Source organism: Tachysurus vachellii, chromosome 1 (genome assembly GCF_030014155.1).
Source record: "Tachysurus vachellii isolate PV-2020 chromosome 1, HZAU_Pvac_v1, whole genome shotgun sequence".
Lineage (NCBI taxonomy): Eukaryota > Metazoa > Chordata > Actinopteri > Siluriformes > Bagridae > Tachysurus > Tachysurus vachellii.
Window position 1 is genome coordinate 32,187,850 of NC_083460.1, and position 18,791 is coordinate 32,206,640.

Here is an 18,791-nt window from a genome sequence, read left to right on the forward strand (position 1 = left end):
TGTTTGAGTCAATTTTCAGTTCTGTACATAAGCACTGCAAAATCAAAACATCATATCAACATATTTTATTAATGACAAATAATCTACTCCTTGTTATGGTGAGGGACATGCAGTCACACTTCAAAAAACTGCTTCATAAAGATGCAAATCTGGTTTTCATTCTCAGGAGGAAACTATTAAATGGTGGAAAAAAATAAAGAAAAAAGATAAAAGGCAACCAATGGAAAGAGCTTAAAAATATAGTGGATGAAAATGAGCATTTCCAGATTTACACAGGAGTTTACATCCAATTTTATTCCTCACACATATACATTCATACTCTTAGAAATCAGGTGAAATACCTTGTTTAGATTTTTTTCTTCCCACAGACAGATTCAGGACAGAAAAAAAAAGTAAAAGCTAAACTGAACACCATAAAGATCAGAAATTCAGTTTGAACCAAATCAGTTCAAGTGTCCAGCACTTATATGTGATCTTGAGTATATAAATGTGCTTTTTAGCATCTAATGTTGGTTATGTGTCTCACAACAATACTGTCAACACTAAAGATAATTCTGGCTTTCTTGCTCTCTCTCTCTCTCTCTCTCTCTCTCTCATACACACACACACACACTGCAGCAATGAATGTTTATAGTGTTAAGTTACTGAGAGGCAGAAAATGACATGCTGTGTTTATAAACTGGGAGCCAATACTTTAGAAGCAGTTCAGTCAATTGAAGAACTGTCTACAGTCTTTCAGAGACTTGTTTGATTCTGGTAATTGTGCAGCAAGGCTTATGATGCTAACAAGTAATGAAAGTCAGCCAAAATGTCTTCTGTATAGAAACACCCAAATTGACATAATTAACCTAAAAGCTGAGCGTATATAGAAGTTACATATTTAAGTTCACAGTACACTTTACTTTTAAGGGCAGAGCAATATCTAACTTCATAATTTCCCAAGACACTGGCCAATGTAAATATGCAGCAGTAAATGTACAGGTTGTGTATCTATCAAGAAGTTCCACTATAAAGATTCTGGTTGAGACTGACTTCAATTACGTATCAACAATTTAAGCCTATATTACCAAAAATAAAGGCAGACATTTCAGACATTAAAGAAGACTTTAAATCTGGAGTAAAGGAAAAGGTGAGATGATATGGGGTGGGTTTAAAAAGTGATCTTTGCCTGGAAGGAGGAGGAAAGATGAAAAATGAAGGATGGGAGAATTTTACGTGCTTTTACTATAAAGTGTGTCTCATTCAGTAGTCAGTGTGAGGAACATGTTCTCCTACATGTCCTTATTTTAGACAGAAATAAAGGAGTAGGCAGAAATTAATTTATTCATCTCCCTCCATCATTCACCCCCTCATTCTAAACTCCCTCAATCACTTGCTTCCTTTGCAAACGTCCTCCGTCCCTCCATCACGAACACTCATTCTTTCCCTGCTTTATGCACTCACTCCTGAACTGATTCACTCCTTCATTAACTTCCTCATGCTTCCTGATTCCCTCAGTCATTCACTTATCCTCTCCCTCACTGACATACTCATTTCTTTAAAGTCTCCCACATTCACTAGATCATTGACTCCATCACTACTCCACCAGGGGGCATGAGAGTATCAGCACAGGGTAACTGGAGTGGATGTGTTTTATTCCACCATATTTTAGTGAATACTAGTTTTGCAAGCAGGCTGTTGCCCTTTGTATCAATATAATATCAGAAACAGGGAGAGAATAATTAGATGATTATGATCAGAAATGAATATCATTACACACAAAATTAAGACTAAAAAACAAGAGAAAATGTTGCATAAACCTGGTGCAGTGGTTTTGCAAAGAAGAACCGATGTTATTGTAAAGAAATAATAACAGTCCATGTGTGAAATATGAAGAAAACAAAAAAAAAAAACATGAAAGATAAATCAACTTTTTCCTAAATGTTAATTATGTCTTAAATTTTAAATGTTAATTAACGCACACACACACACACACACTACCAGCCAGGTTAGATCACACATTCATTTAAATACAGCATCCCAAATCACACATTCATTTAAAATTCCCAAAGACAGTCAACTACCATTTGTGACACAACCAAGACTCTGGAATTTTAATCCCTTAACTCGGTTTCAACTTCAGTAGTTCAAGCAGTTTTACTTGATAATGTTCTGAAATATTTCATCCATAACATCAGGCACAGCTGTATGCAACCAGCTCTTAAGTCACACAGAGCAAAATCCATTAGTTAAGTGTACAGTAGACATCAAATACATTACAATGGTTAAAGCTATGATGTAGTCAAAACTGAAGTGTGCACAAAATCCCCTCAGGTGTGCAGGCTGCATCAATCCAAAGTGCTAGCTAGAACTTTACATTACAAATCAGCTGTATAATTTCCAGTGCACTTAAAGAACAGACATAAACCAGACACCAAACCTGACAAAAGAAAAGATTTCATGTACATGTCTCATTAACAACCTACAGTATATTAACCCCTCCCAAATTATTTGTCTTTTTTAGATAAACAGGTAAAGGTCCATTATGGAGTCATTTTAGTGCCAAATATATTTAGCATTGAAACCAATATACAACCCAGGAAAAAAAAAGAAAAGACCCACAAGCATTAACACAACAGCAATTTACCAACAATTACAACATTTATTTATTTTTTTTAAACATGATGTACATGTCTTATCTCTTGTATTTGAGACAAAAAAAAAAAAGACAGATTGTCATATTACTGAGAACCGCAATGAGTAAATTCCTCTGTCCTGAAAATGTAGTTACTGATTTACCTCTGGCTGTTGCATAAACAGGGACACCGGAGTCTCCTTCCATAAATGTTAAAGAAATGTCACCTTATATAGAACTTTGCACTTCAAAATCTGTTCGTATGGAGAATCTGCCATACACATCTCTGCAAGATTTTGCCACAGAAACAATAATGTTGGAAAAAGTTGGAAAAAGAAATGCATGGACTATTGTTATCTATTGTTATTATTTTTCTGTAAGCAAATTTATGCAAACCAAAAATGATCTGATTAAAGAGAGAGAAACAGAGAAAGGTAAACTTTTGGAATAAAAAGAAACACATCTCATTCTTTGTTAAAGCTTGCAGAGATAAAAAAATGAAATAAAAATAATCATACGCTAAATATTAGAGGTAAACAGAGGGACATTTAGGATTGTTGCTTTAATAGATTTGGCACAAAAATGACCCCATAAAATGTTACATATTAGTGATGACAGCGATGCCACATAGGATTACAACTTTAAAATAGTGCATAAATGCCAACTAAACACCCACATTGGCCCAATCACCTCTATGTAGCATGCTGTGGGTTTCTGTTGTTAGCAGGCAAGTAAATATAAATGTACTTTTAATACATTTAAGTGCTGTTTTTTTAAACTCTTTTTAAGGTGTCTAACTGCTGAATATTGTAGTGACATCTGATTGGAGAGACTTCAGCAGACAGTCCACGCCAATCCAAATTCACACCCAATTATGTACGATTGAAAAATTAAGACAAAGCTGAGTGATGTGTACAAATGCCATCTAAACATGGAGAAATACTGATTGTGCCATCTGTAGGCAAAAATAGTAGCAGGTATATGTGGGGCTTTATTAGCTTGTACTAACAGTGCAGTTTTGTAGCTGAAGTTAAATAAAATAAAATAAAATAAGCAGTGGCTTGGTTATCGCTGATGAGTTTGCCTCTCTAATAACAGTCTTTAGGCCTTTGTTTCTTGCAAGACAAAAGTAACACGACACACTCTTGGCAACAGGCGGAGCAGCCGGCGGGTCGGTGTGGTTTTTCATTGCAGAGCGTGTCGAATACAAAAGGATCATCAGGGAGCAGAGCGTCCACAATCACAGCCTCCAAGACTCTTCCCAATGCACTACAGCCTTGCTTATGACTCCAGTGAATCTGCTTATATAAACAATCGAGGTCACATGATGTGATTCAATGGTGCACAATGTTTTACTGTAACATTTATTGTGATGCTGAATTGTAATAGATGTGGCAAATTTGTCAATATTGTTCTTGTTAGTGACAGACAGTGTCTGTTTAAATAGGTTAAAATCCTCAAAAGAGACATGTAATGGATGTGGATTGCCTGAGATTTTGCCAAATAGTCAGTACTACTTATTATTATAGCTAATTACAAATTACATCATTAATAATTATAAACTTTTTACCATCTTGAGGAGGGTCTACATTAATGTCCTCTGTCTCTGTGTCATCCTTCATCTCCTCATCCTCCTCTTCAACCTCCTCCTCCTCAAGCTCTCTGGCGATCAGCTGTCTGGCTAGTTTAATGTTAAGTCCTTCATTATAATGCATCTTCCTCATCCGCTCAAACTGCTTCTTTTTGGCTGCAGAAAAGAGGGCAGATAGAAATGGAAAAACAGATCTAGGTGACCGGAGTGCTAGAGTTTCCTTATTGACTGCAACAGATCAATCAGAGGAGCCTCATTTCACTTTCACACTCATCCCTGCATTGATGTGTATACATAAATAACCTCAAAGTTATTGACATCCACATTAAATACAGGCAGCAGTCCTGCCTTTGTTGTTTATTAGCAGGGTTCACACTTCAAGGACTGGCAGATTCACAGGCCTTACGGTTCATCTGAGTCTGGCCATTAAGTGAACTGTTAGGGGAGGGATGTGAAACGGCCTGTTCCTGTAAGCAAATCATCTAAATATGCTCTTTTTGTTAAGCAAATTTATTCAAACAAAGAAATAAATCAGAAAATGTGCAAAAAAATTATAAAATATAAAAATAAAATCAACAACAAAAAGAGAGACAGAGACCAGAAGTGATAAAAACAAAACAAGTTTTAAACTTTTCATACTTTGTCAATGGTTGGAGAAATTGTTGAACTGTAAGATGTATATTTTCATTACTTGCTAGTTGGTGTTCTGCTGACAGTATATTTATGTCCATCTCTCTGGCTCCTTATCATTCTGATGCTCTCTTCACCTGTCTGTCTATCCGTTGGTCTCGCTGTCTCTGACTGTTTTAACACTACTCTGACTGTTCTCTTCTTTCCCAGCTCTCCAAGTGCCTCTTTGCCCTCTCTGGCTGTTATGTGTCAGCTCTGAAGCCCTCTGAACCTCAGATAAAGCCTCTAGGACCAGTGTAGAACTGTCTTTAGGTTAAGAACTGTAATTTATGTAAAACAAGTCCTATAGAAAGAAGTCCTGGTGACCCACCCTGTTCCTCTGGACTGAGCTGCTCTTCCTCCTCACTGCTCTCCTCCTCTTCCTCCTTCATACAGCGAGGGCCTGAACCTTCAGCTGCTGCCAGTCTGCATACAGGAACAGAAGATTACTCATTAATGTATATATACACAAAAAGAGAAGATACACACCTGTACATAAACACAACTGAATACACACTAGTAAATATCTCCATCTTGTTGCACACAGAACTCCAGCCATAAACCTCTGCAGTTTATAAAACATTTATAAAACTACTCAAGCATTTCTAAAGACTATGACACCTCACAGCCAAACAATTTGTCTTTGCAGCCACAATTTATAATACCACTCAGAAGCAATGTGAAGCTCAAACTGGCCAACGCACACACACCCACCCACCATCTCAGATAGCTCTTATATCATCAAGCCCAAAAGCAGCACAGCCAAAGACTTGCACCGAAATTCCAGATTGAGCTTAACACAGAATTGCAGCCATCATTTAAAGCTGTAACTGCATACTGTACCAAATAGTATACCAGTACACCTATAGTGTTTATACTAAATTATGTATCCTATTTAAAATGTTGAATTTGGCCTGGGAAACAGCCTTGACCTCTCATCGATTGAGTTGTACTTGACTCTAGTGGTGGTCGTTTCGATTCACCCAATTGAATCGGATCTTTTGAGTTGACTTACCAAAAAAAGATCGGAGTTCAGATTTGTTCTGTGATCTTTTCTGAAAGTTATATCATTTTATCAGTAGGTGGCGATAGTGAGTATCACTACGAGAAAGCCTTTGTATCATTCATTTAATACATTTATTCTTAAATGCCACGATTTCAAGACAAGTGCTAGTAATATAATTTATTACCATGTTAAATCCACAAAGTGAAGGTCTGGTTATTTTATTTTGCAGAAAAACTCTATTTTGAGTATTTTTCATGTAATCTTATGTCATTTTTGCACATTCAAAGGTTGTTGAAAAAGTGGTGAACTGAACTGATGAGTCTATCAGGTGAGTCAGCAGATCCTCGTTCATTTACCTAGTTTGCTCAGGAATAAGTGCTGCATTAGAGCATTTTGAACAGTCATTCAATACTTCCAACCAATGACCTGCTCCTTCACAACCTGTGCTCTTATACAGTCTTTAAAATAGAAAGACAAATCTGTCTGTTTTACATAGGTCATATTTAAATAAACAAAAAAAATATGTCAGTACATGTCAATGAAAGAGAACGATTCATTTAAATACAGAGATCTGTTCATAAATAAAACACCACTACCTGAATCCTGCAGAGAAGTAAAGAGCACAAGCCACACGCCAAAGTCTTTCTCTGCAAGTAGCTTGCAATCATTTTTCCACCAGGCAAAATATCCACATCTTCTATTCATCAGCTTTCATTTTCAATATTAAAGAGAACAGAAGGCATAAACACCTAATGTCACCTTGCTTGAGTATTGAGTGGCAGAGTATTGATTGGAGAGAAAATGTGAAAGTACATTCTGATTGAGAGGCAAGTTTTGTAAGAGATCAGATGTGATGTAGAGGACAAGAGTTCAAATTGTACACGCTTACTTCTTGGCAAGGTCGTCCACAGTGAGGGCTGCGTTACTTTCTGAATCGCTGTGCACTTCATCATCATCATCTTCACCTACCATCCTGAAAGAAAGAGTACAGTCATTTAATAATAATCATTACCATCATCACCCCATACCATTCTCAGCCTTTTAGAACCCATTTAATTAGATGTATATATTAGGGAATGAATAATATCACATTCATATAAGATTAAACCCCTTTTAAATGTGTTACAACATTTTTATTTTTAAACAAAGACTTTCTTGCCTGAACACTGTGACATCATTAAACAATCCACAGAAGATATGCAAATTATCAGAAAATGTTGACATGGAACATGAAATCTTGTAGTTATAAAACCTGTATTTTAATCTACCTAGAGATCCATGTTGGCTAATGTGAACTGATCTATCAGCAGTTAGCAATATTAGGGTACTTGTGATATGAGGGCATTATGGTATTTCTATATTGCATTTAATAAATATTCCTGTATATATGTTTACAATAATTTCTAATAGTCTACAAAAACATATGCAGAACATATTTTTTATAGACTGCTCAGACAAGGTAAGGCCACTCTTCCAGGTTACTTCCTGTTAGCTGTTATGAATGTCCTGTTTACTTTCCCTCTATACAAATCTTCAACCTGCTTTCCTGTCCTTGAGCAAATCAACATACAAATTCACAAAAATTCATATTCCCCATTTTTGGACGGTCTTAAATTAATCCCACCCTGTGTGTCTGTGTGTATAGAAAGTGTACATCAGCTGCTTGATGCTCACCGGTTATATGGTGTACTTGGTTCATCGATTTTCATCAGACCGTAATCTTTATCAGCTGGGTGATACGTGGCCAGGATGTTCATCTCGTCCCATTTCTGTGACTTCTTCCTGAAACATGTAGAATAATGTGTCCGAATAAGGCAAAACCATTAACACTGATGCAAACAGAACATTCCCCCTGAGAGACAAGCACTCTGTCCCACTTTAAAACTCATTGTGACTTGAAACGCTGTTCAAGTCACAATTAAGCTTGGAAGACAATAATAGCCCATTATGTTCTATTTACAGTAGGATGCTTATTTAATCACAAAACACCAGTTCACGAGAAACTCAGGACAATTTTAGCACAGTTGACAAGTTTTGTTTCCTAAATGATTCAGATCATTTTTAACCAGTCTTTCACTGATTCATCAGTTGAATCAGAAAACCTTTTGGACACAATTATTTGCTCCTCTGTCATTCAGTGAATCAGTGATTGAACCAGTGAATCTTTCAGTCATGGCATGGATTTGACATATTTGAAAGAATCAGAGATTCAAACACTCATTTCCTCAGTCACAAGCAAGATTCACACCTGTCTGGTTCATCAAATCAGTAAGCAAGATTAATAAGTCCTGTTTTAAGTGTATTTGGTCTGAGCTGGAGTTTTCCATATTTTCAATTGTTTTAAAATGCTGGGCTTTTTAATATTTTTATAAAAATAATTTCTAATAACATATATAGAGGCATATTATAAGCTTTGACATTTTAGCTATATTACACAGCTCATGTTTGTCCATGATCAGGCTGCACAATCGCAATCATTGAACAAATCGTTTAACTAAACAGAGTCACAAGACTCAAGTCACTTGAAAAGTCTCCACAATTTCAATGCTGAACTATCATAAGTATGAACAGAGAGAAATGACAAAGAAAAAGGATGTGTTCCAGTCTCTCCCTATGTCTGTGTTACAAACTGAACAAATGGTGTACCAAGGGAAATATACACTGCTGTACTATTATGATACACAGTAGTCAGCGGTTTGGGACTAGACTCATTATAAAAGATCAAAACCAGCAGTGGTGTTAGGATGAGATGCATTGAGTAGGAAGGTTTAATACCCGCTTTTTTTTTATTTCTCCAAAGGATTAAAAATAACCAACATAAATCAACCACATCCTTGTCCTTGGAAGATCTGCTGCTTGGCTCAACAAAAAGGACCTGAAGATTTTTTTTTTCTCTCGTTTTATGTTCAAACTATTCTGGTATGGATACAGAAGTCTGCTCCATCTCCTGAGACTGAAACACATTGACAGGCAGTATGCCCTAGTTTTCTTCGCATAGAAGAGACTGATGTAGGAACGATGTACCATCAGAAAGAGAAAGATGAAAGAGGAGGAAGTATCTATATTGCTATCACAATAACCCACATAAAATATCATAGGCAATAAACACAGATTCACTTGTATTTATTTATGTATGTAAAAAAATTTGCAATCACTAATTGCTAATGAAAAACCGAATCTTTCGATCACAATCAGTATTTGAATAAAGTTAATCATTTGTAACAGCTGTTCTCTTATTTAGTGAATCATTCAGTCACAATTAAAACTTGTTCAGTCAATTAATATGTGAATCAGTAAAACCACATTAAGTACATCAATTAATATTTTGTACATAATTAAGAATCACCGGCTGAATCAGTGACAAAAATTTTGGTCAAAAATTAAGTTCTCCGTCATTCAAGGAATATTGAAAACTGTGAATCTTTAGATCACAACCAAGATTTTCTCATCTGCCTGTCAGTGAAACATTGATTGATTCTCTCGGTCACATCAGAGACAGCATCTGACATTTAAAAAAAATGAACTCAGTGTAAACTCTGATCATAATCAGAAAAGGGTTCCCAAATGACCTAGAACCCTATGCTTGAATGCAAAGAACATTCAATTATCCAATGAACCCTGAACTTCCTTTTCTCACAACTTATAATAGACAGCAACATAAATCCACAAAAATCCAACACAATCTGAAACTGTTTAAGTCAATTGATGTCGGTATAAGTATCGTATGATCACACCGCCCAGTCCTGGTTTCTTCTTCTCAGCTTCTTCTGAAAATACTATTGGCCTGTTCAAATGGTTGCATATTTAAACGTTTTTATGGTTTATTTGCTTTACATTGCCAGTGACAATTGTCATTTCAACTCCTACATTAAAAATGATTTAGTCAATAAAGTAATTCGATACAATTCAAATCACTTTAGCTAGGCTAGCTAACTAACTAGCCACACACACACACACGCGCGCGCGCGCTTGCTTGCTAATTTGTGGTTTCCGAGCTGCTTCCAAACACTCAAAATTAGCCATTTAGCTTCTTTACATCACCCAGAATCTGTAGAAAATAATCTAAAACCAAACAAATCAACACAAACACGAGTCAGCTAAGACAGAGCCACATCAGTTAGCCGTTGCTAGGCGGCACTTTACTATGGTTCCATCCCAAATCACTGTTCACTCCCTACATAGGCGGACTACACCAAGCGTAAGGAATGCGAGCAACATAGTGATCTATGCTAAAAAAAAGCGGTACATTTGTGATTTGGCCTCGGTTTTTTGACAGGTTATGGTTTACTTACTGTTGATCGTCCTCGGTAAAGTCGGATCCCGTCGGCTCTGAGCTCTCAAACAGAACTTCAGGACACGGTTTGGTGGTGCTTTTATTTTTTAAAATGCCTTTAATGGGCCGCGGAGCTGCCATTCCCTCTCACACCCCTTTAATGCCGCTCAGAAAGCCCTTTAAACGCCCTGCCTGATGTTGTCGGCTGTCACTTAGCTTTGTTTAAGAAACCTGGAAACCCAAAAGAAAAAAAGATAGCGTCTTTGATTTAATCTTAAACCGGACCGTCAGACTTGACGCAGTTACCAGACTTCTCCGTCACACACTCCGTTCGCAGGGTTTTCAAGTGCAGCCTTACGGCGGCCGGAAGTTCGGAACCGGAACTGTGTTGCCGGAAGTAGCTTTGACAATAATTTAGCATGGTGCTAATTTGTAGAGACGGTTGACACTATAGATGTTATTTTTGTTAGATTTCAACTATCGTTGATGTAATGCATCTTTTCAGATCGTTCTTGTGTCTACAGAAACAATTCAGAAAAATAAACAAAAAAGTTGAGGTTCAGAAATGACTAACTGGTGTACACACGTGTGTGTGGGTTGAGGTTTGCAGGGCTCTTAAGTTTTGAAGACAGGCAAGAGTGTTTGCCCCAACCCTAATAAAAAAAAAAAAAAAAAAAAGGAAAGAAACACTGGGGGTGTTTTCCTTGAATCACTGAGCACAGTTTAACCAAATACAAAGTATTTATTCAATTTCCATTTATTAATGTGTGTGTGCGTGTGTGTGTGTGTGTGTGAGAGAGAGAGAGAGAGAGAGAGAGAGAGAGATTATGAATGTTGTTTATTGTAAGTTTTTGTAGCCTTTTTGGACTGCTTTATCATTTGTAATGTTGCTCCCATTTAAAACAGTTCGGCACAAGCCCAGACATTTTTAGGTTATGATTGAGGACAATGTCCCGTCCAGAGATGCGCTTGATTCCTGCCCGGTTCCATAGAGACAGTGGTGGGGACTGATACATTTTGGGCGCTGCGGCATATTAAATATATGATAAATAGTATGTTTTTCTGCATGACAAATACAATCTGTGGCAGGAGAGCGTGACAAAATACCGAAATGAGTGACTGTCACACTCAATGCATGACACTTGACAGCCCTGGGTTTGTCATATTGCTATGATATCTAACAAAAGTTATGACATGTTGCCTTGATATTTCCTAAATTAATATTTGGTGCCAACGCTTTGATAAAAGAAATAAACATTTAATCCCCAGACACTTCAGCTCTGTTTTAGAGTTCATCCTAAACTATTTTGTTACACACTCACCTTTCATTCACAAACCATTAACATGACGTCACCACTCACCCATAACACACCACAAGACAACTCTAACATCAATTATTCATTACTTGCTGTTCTTCTGTTTAGTGCTTTATACAAAGGCTAATGTTCTAGTAAGGATATGAACTTCAGTGTTTGAGCAGAACTTATATTTTGTTGTAGATGATGCTAATGTTTCGTAAACATCTTTTTGACATAATTTAAACACCTTTTCTTGTGGAATAAAACCTCTGAAAACATGGTGCATTTTGTACATGAAAAATATTTCAATATTAATCTAAAGTATAATCTTTTACACTTTTTTTTCTCATGGGCATAGCAGAAAATGTCTGTGCCAAACTATCTTACTATAAAGTCTTTAATAGAGTTTCTTTAATAGAGTTTTACAGCTATCATTTCTGGTAGATTTAATCTATTAAGGGTGTGTGATTTATAGCAATTTTCATATACATTTATTTTATTATTATATTTATATAATATGCCCAGGACAATGGGTTTACATTGGGTTTACATGGGAAAAATAATACTATGTTACACAATCTGTAGAGGGATTAAGTGTTCAGTACAAAATCAGTTCCTTCATAGGAAATGGATGAAAGAAATGAGGAGGCTAAGCAACATGATGTAGACGCTGAGCCAGATGGATACAGCATGATCTGGGTCTGGTTTGGGAGCAGGCTGTAAGTAACATTCAGTGTAGGGCTCAATGCAGGCAGCGAAGGCCATAGCATGGGCGATATAACTCTGTTCCTGAACACCGTGGAAAAGATGAGACATCGGGCCTTTCGCAAAAATAGCCACATCTTCAGAACCATGAGTTTCAGATGACAGCGGAACAGCAGACTGCTGGATGTAGTCTGTATTGTCTGAGAGAGAGGGTGGGGTGGAGAGACTGTAAATATCCATTTATCCGTGTATACAAAGGCATATTTAGGGAGATTACAGTGGTCATAACTATGTATTAACCTAGATAGCTATCTAGGTTAATACAGAGCTAGCTAGCTAGCTAGCTAGCTAGATAGATAGATAGATAGATAGATAGATAGATAGATAGATAGATAGATAGATAGATAGATAGATAGACAGCAAAAGTTAGACCTGACAATTACTAAAGTTACTCAAGTTCACTAATCTTACTTGTAATTGTATAGTTAAGGTCTGGTCGTGCTCCTCCAGCAATGTGTCCTGGTCCATTCCCATACAGAGCGGTGGTGAAGGGTTTCATATCTTTGCCAATTTTGGTAGAAAGTCCTGAAAGACACACAAACACATTATCCATTCTAATGTATTGATTGATCAGACACATCTACATACTTTAATAGACTTGAGTTTGAGAATAAAGGTGAAATCTTATAAAATAATTAAAAAATATATAATCACATTTTTTCACAAGCTTCTAGTTTTTCTTTTGTGGACTTAGCCTATCCAGCTAAGTCAAAAAAATAAGAAATCGTAATAACCAAAGGATATACAATCTATTGTTGTGTGAAAGAATTTAAATAATGTAGTAAATCTCAGTAGGAGATAAAACCACTATAAGAATTAAACAGAGAAGACCTGCAGATGGGAGATAGCTGGAACTGATTTCATAATTTGCATATTATTGGGTTTGTACTAATTTGCATAAAATGGGATCATACTAATTTGAATAAACAGCAAATTTTATAGAGTTAATGAACAGACACTAAAAGTACATCTATTTTGAGATTATTCATGGAGTATATGGTCATGTGAAAGGGAAATACATTAACTTCTGCTCACAAACATGTCCTGTGATGAGTGAATGTGTTTATGATGTCAGATAATTTGATACTGTACCCATTACTGGACTGCCCCTGGCAGAGTTTCCACCAAAAGAGAACACATGTGAATGATCAGCGGTGGCCACAGTCATAGTGTCTAATTCGCTGGTCAGCTCGGCTGCTCGGGCGATGGCACGGTCGAACTCCACTGCTTCATAAAGTGCAAGTTTAGCTTGACTTGCATGGTGGCCATGATCTATTCTACCACTTACAGAGCAGAAACGCACACAATAATTACTTAAAGACATGTCCATTTATCTGGTGCACAGACTCATGCAATGGCCCACTTAAAGTCACCCAGTCTGTGCCACCAAAAGACACCCTAAACCTGTTTCACTCAGACATGCTTATTCGTCTCACAAAATCACACCCCATTTATCCCATTAAAGACAAACCCAATTTCTACCACTCAAAGACACACCCAGTCTGTTTTTATCAGTGTTAGTCAGGCACAATTAGATTATGATAATATTCTCCCCTGAGCTGCCCATGTAAACATCATCACACACAGCATGGACACATATCTTCCACAAAGAGGTAAAATCCATTGGGGTTCTTGCTGAGGATCTTGATGGCTTTTTCCATCATCTCTGTGAGTGACGGATCTGTTTCTGGATTCCTTTCCAGCTCATACCTGGTGTCCTTTGGCTCAAAAAGACCTGAACACACAGAGAGAATCGCAGTCATGACTAACCTGCTGAACGAGGGAGGTGCTGAATCTCAATTAAGAGTATCAAGACCCACTGAAGAAGGGAGAAGCAAATCTCGCTCATGAAATAATAAATCATTGATTTAGATACTGACTCTCTAAAGGAGAGAAGAGCAAATCTTGGTCTTGAAATGATTCACTAATTTCAGTTTTGTTTTGGTAGTAAAGCAAGGTTAGAACATGAGCTGTGGAAACTTTCTTGTGCTAAAAAAAACCTTTATATTACCCATTAAATAATCAGTGTTTCTCTCATCCACAGCATTGAGCTGACTTTTATTCCACACATAATGGGCATTCTGCAGGAAAAAAGTAAAACAGTTAAAGGATATGTACAGAAACTTGTACATGTAAATGTATAAGCACACAGACAGCACAGATTAGATTCCCCTATGCATTCTGCATATTAAGCTTTTTTATGCCAACCGGTACATTTATTTTAATCTTTGCTTCATCTCCATTATTATTAAGATGAATATTTTTTTAGTTTATTAGGTAAACTCAAATTTTCACAAATTTGCTCATATTCATAAAAGGTTCATCTTTATCTGATTAATAAAACTTTGATTCACCTGCATCTGATTCCTCTGCATCTGATTCATTAAACTGTAGAATTCACTAAATTGTCTGATTCTTCTGCATTTGATTCACATAACTTAAGTTTCATCTGCATACGATGAATGAAAGTCACGAAACTTAGATCTAACTGTGTCTTTATCTGCCTATGATTCATTTTAAAATGATTAATGAAAAAGTCAAAAGTTACTGAATCTATCTGATATTTTTCTGACTCTGAATCATGAAACTCTGACACATTTGCATGCAATTCATCTACATATGATTCATAAAACTGTCTCAGTCATCTGAATATTGTCTATGAACATGTCTGACATCTGAATCTGATGTATGAAATTGTGTGATTTTTTTTTTTAATAGAAGACGTTTTTTATTTGTCACATGTACATTACAGCACAGTGAAATTGTTTCTTTGCATATCCCAACTTTAAGGTCAGAGCACAGGATCTGCCATGTTGAGGTCAGAGCACAGGATCTGCCATGATACAGTGCCCCAGGGGGCTCAAGGGTCCAACAGTGACAGCTTGGCTTTTGGTAAATAAGAGCGACTGTGGAATGATTCAGAAAAAATTTCGAATGCATAATTTGACCAAGGACAGAAGAAGTTACCTTTTTGTTTTTGAGCCACTCATTGATCAGGTTTGTGTTGTCCTTTCTGCTACCTGTGGTTTTAGGATATTCAGGATCTTGAGTCTCTACAGGGAGCATGTACAGTCTCCCTCCACCTAAAATCACCTAAAGAACAAATAAAAACTTTTCTGTTATGTCAGCACAATTAAACATGTCTTAATCATGACCATAATGTTTGGGTTCCTAGCAAATATTTAGATTTTTGAAACATTTATCACAACATGTCTCATACATTTAACAGAGTTTATAGAGTTACACATGTAAAAGAATATTCGGTTTGTAATATGCAAGTGTATAATTCTTACATTGATGTCAGTGTTGTGGACGAGCTGGTAGGCAATGTCTTTGCAGCCTTGACTCACTGCGCTAGCAGGCAGCTCAGCATCACCGTACCAGTCTCTATCAGCTACATGGGCATAATTTGCTGCTGGGGATGCATGTTGAACTCGTGTGGTTGTCACAACACCCACAGACTTCCCTGGAGAAAAATAAAGACAAAATATATTCTCGGGTCACGGGGAGCCTGTGCTTATCTCAGGCGTCATCGGGCATCAAGGCAGGATACACCCTGGATGGAGTGCCAACCCATCACAGGGCACACACACACTCTCATTCACTCATGCAATCACACACTACGGACAATTTTCCAGAGATGCCAATCAACCTACCATGCATGTCTTTGGACCAGGGGAGGAAACCGGAGTATCCGGAGGAAACCCCCGAGACAAAATATAGTTTCAACAAAATAAAATGTATGACTAGTATAAATACTAAAAAATAAGCTATAGTAAAAAAAAAAAATAATAATAAAAAACTAAAGAATAAAAATGAAACTAAAAATGCACTAAAATTATACTAAAATAATACATGATTTTCAGCAATATCTTTACATTTTTGGTGTATAGAAACACGTCTTCCTCTTCTTCTTCTTCTTCTTCTTCTTCTTCTTCTTCTTCTTCTCTTTTTAAACATGCTTTAACAGTTTAATAGACTTAAATGTTCAGTGTATTTAAACATTTTGTTAATAATTCAAAAAAGTATAATGGTGGAGCCGCAAATAAAGAAAAAAAAAACAATAATAAGATTTTATAATCAATTACATAAAGAAGATTAAAAAAAGGTGTTGTATTTTTTTTTTGTAATTTCAGTCAACAGCAGTTACATGGATTTTGGCAAAAATATTTCTATAAAATAAGCCTTTGAGATGCAGCTGTATTTTCGTTCATGGATCATGTGGTAACTTATAGGAACATGGACTTGACATCACCACAAGATGGCAGAAAAACTTTATGTTACAGCGATAACCCCAAGTGTGTAGCAGATTATTATCAGAGTGTAAGCCTATGCACAATACCTGCTGCTTTGGCACGGTGGAGGACTGATTTGACCTCGTTGCCCAAGGTGGTGTTACACTGACCCCTCCGAGCCGCAGCACTGAGACCTAGTGTTCCGTAATTGGCTTTAACACCACACAGATACGCTGTGGCCGTACCAGCACTGTCTGGCATCTGCTGATCCACATTATAGGTCTGCAGACACAAGTATCCAAAATCAAATAACCACAGAGCTGAACATGTAAACTGAAATAAACTGAATTATGAAATTGATCTGAATGAATTTAAATTGAAATAAAATCAATGATTCAAATCAATTCACTTAATCTGATGAACAGGGTGTTAGTGTATAGACAAAATTATACACAGAAACAACATTAATTGCAGTAACACGAATAAGAAATCTCCGAAACTGAAATCTAACTGAGAAAATTGAAATAAAATTACTGAACTGAGCTTAATTGATCTACTGAACTAAAATAAACTGATTCACTTAATGGAACTGAATTTCTGAAATGAAATGATTCACTGACCTGAACTGATTTACTGACCTGAACTGATTTAGTGAAATGAACTATACTGATTGAATTGAATTAAATTGGTGTGAGGTGTGAACCTTGGATAAAGCCAGGTAAGGGAACATGTCCATGGTTAACATGGTCTCCTCTCCATTTTTACCAGCAAGCTGCCCTTTCAGAATCCGAGCAGCTGTCACTGTCGGAACTCCCATACCTACACACACACACACACACACACACACACACACACACACACACACCTAAGTTCTGAAACACCTTTAAACTGTTATATATTTAAGAATTAAAATTGCAATATTTAAATGAAATTAAAATGTATCTTATTTACAATATAATCTGTTCTACCACTGTCTACATACTTAAACATATACATACTCATTTATTTTATGATAAGTGTTAAAGCAGTGTATTATTTATAAACTGAGATGTTTTCATATCAATAACATCATCACTGCCCTGAACAGAACTGAGAATTCTTACAGAGATACTGTAACACTAAAACAGGAAGTAAAGATTAGTGTTTGTGTGTAACACACACACACACACACACACACACACACACACACACACACTCCATTTCCTTATCTTATCTAGTGTAGAGCTGAAAACAGAACAGAACAGAGACAGAGTGTGTGTCTGTAACAGAGATAAAGAGTGTGTGAGATATGATGAGATTACCAAAATCTCAGTGAAACAATTCTTCTGATGTGCTCAGGACAGGATGATTGACTAAATTTGTAAATTTGTCATAATGAAATAACATTAACTATGTTAAATGCACATTTATTTACGCATTTATTTATTCATGCATTTACGTATTTATCAGTCTGTCCATCTGTCTGTCAGACCGTTTGTCTGTCTACCTTTTTCTTTGTTTGTTTGTTTTTGTTTGTTTGTTTGTTTGTTTGTTTCTTTCTATAAAGAACACAATGTACTGAATACAGTTTTGTTTAATTTTTATTTATTTCTCATAAAAAAATCATGTGCCTCACCATCTCCGAGAAAAAGGATGAGATTTTTGGCTCGAAAAACATTTGCTTTTAGAGACAAAGCTGAGATGAGAGCTTCCTTCCCCTTAATGTTCCAAAACCTCGGATCTTCTTCTTCCACTATAAACCAAATCACACAAACACACACACACACATGCACACACACATATTTTATGATAAATATATTTGACCATTTGATGTTATTAAAGATAATATTTAAAATGGAAAATGGTAGCTTAGAATAAAACTATTGCTTTTACAATGTTACATTCATTTTAAAAGGGATCCATCATATATTTATTCCTAAATACATTTAAGTTCCATTTATATTACAATTTAAATTGTATATTTTGTTCATTCTAAAATCCTAAAATACAATTTTGTTAATTCTATTTATTAACTGAGTTAAAATGGACAACTTTATGAATTCATTCATGTGGTGTCTCACTTTCTGTGGTTAAATCTACACACAATTATCTGATGCTAAGTAAATAATAAGTAGGAATAGAAAAATAATGCCACGTATTACATTTGTAATAAATATGTAAGTCAAAAAAAGAATCTAATATTTAAAAAGTGAAAAAGGAAACTGACCTGGGACAGCAGAAAAACAGGCACTAATCAAACATGAAATTAATATTCCAGATGTAAGGGTGTGTTGTAGATCCATGGTGTTAATTAGAGGATGAAGGAACATACACACATACACACACACACACACACACATA

The 18,791-nt window shown here is 36.1% G+C and overlaps 2 protein-coding genes across 3 annotated transcripts; both read right to left on the reverse strand.

Annotated features, from left to right (window-relative positions):
* Positions 1–1,617: 1,617 nt before the first annotated feature.
* On the reverse strand, positions 1,618–10,538 carry ppp1r2 (protein phosphatase 1, regulatory (inhibitor) subunit 2). 2 transcript variants are annotated; one of them, XM_060883554.1, is made up of 6 exons: positions 10,173–10,538; positions 7,555–7,662; positions 6,770–6,853; positions 5,206–5,300; positions 4,185–4,361; positions 1,618–3,915 (listed from the first exon to the last, which is right to left on the reverse strand). In XM_060883554.1, exons 1-6 carry the CDS (start codon positions 10,292–10,294, stop codon positions 3,896–3,898), a joined length of 606 nt encoding a protein of 201 aa, XP_060739537.1. In that variant the 5' UTR covers positions 10,295–10,538; the 3' UTR covers positions 1,618–3,895. The 2 variants fall into 2 exon arrangements, with proteins under 2 accessions (XP_060739537.1, XP_060739546.1); XM_060883563.1 differs by having other exon boundaries at positions 1,618–3,912; positions 10,173–10,535.
* Positions 10,539–10,974: 436 nt separating this feature from the next.
* Positions 10,975–18,791, reverse strand: alpi.2 (alkaline phosphatase, intestinal, tandem duplicate 2). The gene is made up of 11 exons (XM_060883575.1): positions 18,658–18,791; positions 18,067–18,183; positions 17,155–17,270; positions 16,559–16,733; positions 15,510–15,682; positions 15,184–15,309; positions 14,228–14,297; positions 13,817–13,951; positions 13,309–13,500; positions 12,628–12,741; positions 10,975–12,356 (listed from the first exon to the last, which is right to left on the reverse strand). Exons 1-11 carry the CDS (start codon positions 18,788–18,790, stop codon positions 12,070–12,072), a joined length of 1,638 nt encoding a protein of 545 aa, XP_060739558.1. The 5' UTR covers position 18,791; the 3' UTR covers positions 10,975–12,069.

Bases quoted from the DNA above. Each gene is read 5' to 3' on its own strand.
- ppp1r2 (XM_060883554.1), bottom strand. From the start codon at position 10,294: ATGGCAGCTCCGCGGCCCATTAAAGGCATTTTAAAAAATAAAAGCACC. The intron at 7,663-10,172 runs GTAAGTAAACCA...TACATGTTTCAG, and splicing joins TTTACCGAGGACGATCAACA to GAAGAAGTCACAGAAATGGG. The intron at 6,854-7,554 runs GTGAGCATCAAG...TCTTTCTTTCAG, and splicing joins CCAAGTACACCATATAACCG to GATGGTAGGTGAAGATGATG.
- alpi.2 (XM_060883575.1), bottom strand. From the start codon at position 18,790: ATGTGTGTGTGTGTGTGTGTGTATGTGTGTATGTTCCTTCATCCTCTA. The intron at 16,734-17,154 runs GTTCACACCTCA...TTGTGTCTGCAG, and splicing joins CTTACCTGGCTTTATCCAAG to ACCTATAATGTGGATCAGCA. The intron at 15,683-16,558 runs GTATTGTGCATA...ATTTTTCTCCAG, and splicing joins CCACCGTGCCAAAGCAGCAG to GGAAGTCTGTGGGTGTTGTG.